The sequence below is a fragment of the Plasmodium gaboni genome, chromosome 14 (genome assembly GCF_001602025.1).
Source record: "Plasmodium gaboni strain SY75 chromosome 14, whole genome shotgun sequence".
NCBI classification, from domain to species: domain Eukaryota; phylum Apicomplexa; class Aconoidasida; order Haemosporida; family Plasmodiidae; genus Plasmodium; species Plasmodium gaboni.
This window is the reverse complement of record NC_031494.1, coordinates 1,882,237-1,885,909: the sequence shown is the minus strand read 5'-3', so window position 1 is coordinate 1,885,909 and position 3,673 is coordinate 1,882,237. Positions and strand designations below refer to the sequence as shown.

Sequence of the window (3,673 nt, the reverse complement as noted above, 5' to 3'; positions counted from 1 at the left end):
AAAAAAAAAAAAATAAAAAATATATATTTAATTTAAAAAAGAAATTTAATCTTTTCTTTTTTTTTTTTTTTTTTTTTTTTTTTTTTTTTTTTTTTAAATTTTATAAAGTTTTTTTTTTTTTTTTTTTTTTTTTTTAAGATTTTATTACTTTTTTTTTTTTTTTTTTTTTTGAAAAGAAAAAAAAAAAAAAAAAAAAAAAAAAAAAAAAAAAAAACTTATGAGCATATAATATTAAATTTATAATACTCTTATGATCTATACATTTCTTCTCTTCTTTATTTATACAAAGAGCAATGCAAAGTTTCTGGAAATATTATGAAGAAATATATAAATTTTTACATATACAAAATATTTATCGATATACATATATTTTCATTTTTTTTAATCCTTTATAATTTATATTAATATCAACGTAAATATGAATATTTGTATATATTTTTATATTATCTTATTTAAAATCTCAAAGCTATTTTTTTTTTTTTTTTTTTTTTTGGGACTCTCATAAAATATGAGAAATGCAATTCTGTCATTTAAATAAATTTATAAACTTTTTTTACATATTAGTTGAATATTATATAAATATTTTAATTATATATATATATATATATATATATATATATAATATGGTGGTAAAAATTATATTTATCATAATATATAAAATAATTGATTTTATGGATAATATTTAAATGGTTTTATTTTATTTTATTATATATATATTAAAATATATTATTATTTTTTTTAATGGGTAAGAACCTCATATATTTGCCTGAAAAAAAAAAAAAAAAAAATTTATATAGGTAGAAAAAAAAAAATAAACATAATAAAGGTATAATAAACAAATACCTACAAATTTATATAGAAATTTTAAATAAATAAATAATATATATAATATTATATTATTTTATTATATTATATTTTATTTTTAATTTATTTTTGTTTTTTTTTTATAATACATTTACATATATATTTATAAAATAAAATAAATTTTATATAATAATAAGGTAAATAATATAATGGATCATAAAAGAAATACTTTTGTGTGGATAATATAGAAATACAAAAATGTTATCACATTTGAATATTTTGTAAAAATAAGTAGCATATATATATATATATATATTTTTATTTTTATAACAATATATATTATATGCACTTTTATTATTTTGTATATGTTTGAATATATAAGTATTTTTATAAAATGGTTTGATATATATTATAATGGGCTACTTTCTTCAATTTCCTAAAGAAGGTTTTTATTTTTTTTCTTATTTTAAAAAAAGTTGTAATAATAATAAATATATTTTATTATGTAAGAAGAGAAGCATATCATGTTTGTGTCGTAGAAAATATTATCATAGTAATATTGATTGTGTTATAGATAATCCGAAAAAAAGGCCAACATTAATTCTTAATGAAAAAAGCGTAAAGAGCGTAATAAATGGTTTTCCTTGGTTATATTCTAAGGATATAAAAAATGCAGAAGAATTATATATATATAGTCCTTGTTTAGTTAATATAAAAGATGAATATAATGAAAATATAGGTGTCGGTATATATAATAAGAATTCTATAATTTCTTCAAGATTATTAAGTAGAAATATAAATGAACATATAAATGAAGAATTTTTTAATATACGTATAAGAAAAGCATATGAAAAAAGATTAGAATTATTTCATAATGAAAACTTCTTTAGGGTGGTGAATGCTGAAAGTGATTTTCTTCCAGGAATTATTATTGATAAATATAATAAATTAGTATGTGTACAAATAAATGCTAGTGGGATGGATATATTACTACCTATTATAATGAAAAGTATTGAAAATATTTTAAATCCAAATATTATTATAATAAAAAATGATAATAAAATAAGGAAATTAGAAAAGCTACCTATAAAAAAAGAAATTTATAAAGGCATATATAAGTCTCCAATAGAAGTTCAAGAAAATGGTATAACTTTTTTTGTTGATATATTGAATGGACAAAAAACAGGATGGTATTATGATCAAAGATATAATCGAACTATGCTCATTCCTTATTGTAAAGATAAAAATGTTCTAGATTTATTTTCATATGTTGGATCCTTTGGTATTACATTAGCATATTATGGTGCTAAGGAGGTAACCTGTGTAGATTCTTCTTATTCGGCTATAAAAAACGGGATACATGCAGCACAATATAACAATATACTAGACAAAATTAATTTTGTTCATGGATGTGTTAGGAATTTTTTACATGTATGTTTAAATATACAAATATTATTACAAGATAACAAAAGAACAAATATGATAAATGTTTATGACCATATGTTGTCTATATGTGAAAATTCTTTGGATTTAAAAGAGGAAAAAAATAATCTACTATTACAAAATAACCAAAACAAATTATATAATGAAAATATGTTGATAAATTCGAATGTTCCTATGCAATTACAACAAAATGACACACATATTTCATTTGACAATAATACAAAAAAAAAAAATACAAATAACAATTTGTTACCAAATATAAACCAAAATAACAACAATTTTGATTATGTTAACAATGAAAAACTTTTAACAGATATGAAAAATTTATCAATATATGAAAAGAAGAAAACAGATACTTATATAGAAGATATAGAATTTTTATTAAGTAATAATTATAAATTTTTTCAAAAAACATATGATGTTATTTTAATAGATCCGCCTCCATTAGCTCGTAATAATTATTGTCTACCATCCGCATTAAAAATTTATGAAAAACTTTTATATGTATCTTTTAGAATAATACAAAAACCTGGTTATGTATTTGTATCAAGTTGTAATAAATTAATTGGATATGATAATTTATTACTTTGTATTAAAAGAGCATTAAAATGGTCGAAATGTGAAGGAACAATAATAGGAGAAGGCACAATCAGTTCTGATCATCCTATTCATATATCATTACCCGAGACAAAATATTTAACTTCTATTCTTTTAATGATAACATAGTTTTTTTTTTTTTTTTTCCTTTTTTCTATTGCAAAAAAGAAATAATATTGTATTTATTTATAAGATATAAATATTTGAATTAACGTTTATCTAAAAATATATATATATATATATATATATATATATATATATATATTTTATATTATTTTAGTTAAATATAATATTTTTACTTTATTATATTATATAATTTTATTTTATATGTTTTTTTTAATTTTTTAATTTTTTAATTTTTTTAATTTTATTTATTTTTTCATTTTTTCATTTTTTCATTTTTTCATTTTTTTTATTTGTCATATTTGAATATTAATAATTTTTAAAAATAAAAAAAAAATTATAAAATTTGTGAATTTTTTTTTTTTCTTTTTCTTTTTTTTTTTTTTTTTTTGTATTTAATATTAATTAATCCTGTCTATATTATATAAAAGGAAAAAGAATTTAAACAAAATAATTATTTTATTTCTTTAGCACAAGTATAACAACTGCATTAAAAAAAAAAAAAAAAAAAAAAAAAAAATTGTCGACTTAAAAAAGGTTTTTTTTTTTTTTTTTTTTTTTTTGTTATTGAAATATTGAAAATTTTTATTATTATATTTTTTTTTATAAATATTTTATTATTTAAAAAAAGGAAATTAAAAAAATATATTAAAAAATATGTATATTTTATATTTTTTAATTTGGTTTATTAATAAATTATTTTTTT

General features: G+C 16.2%; 1 protein-coding gene across 1 annotated transcript; it reads left to right on the top strand.

The window, feature by feature from the left end:
* Positions 1 to 1,218: 1,218 nt before the first annotated feature.
* Positions 1,219 to 2,973, top strand: PGSY75_1450600 (hypothetical protein; the record flags this gene model as incomplete). The annotated part of the gene is made up of 1 exon (XM_018788189.1): positions 1,219 to 2,973. The coding sequence occupies one exon, from the start codon at positions 1,219 to 1,221 to the stop codon at positions 2,971 to 2,973; it is 1,755 nt and encodes a 584-aa protein (XP_018639561.1).
* Between the last annotated feature and the right edge of the window lie 700 nt (positions 2,974 to 3,673).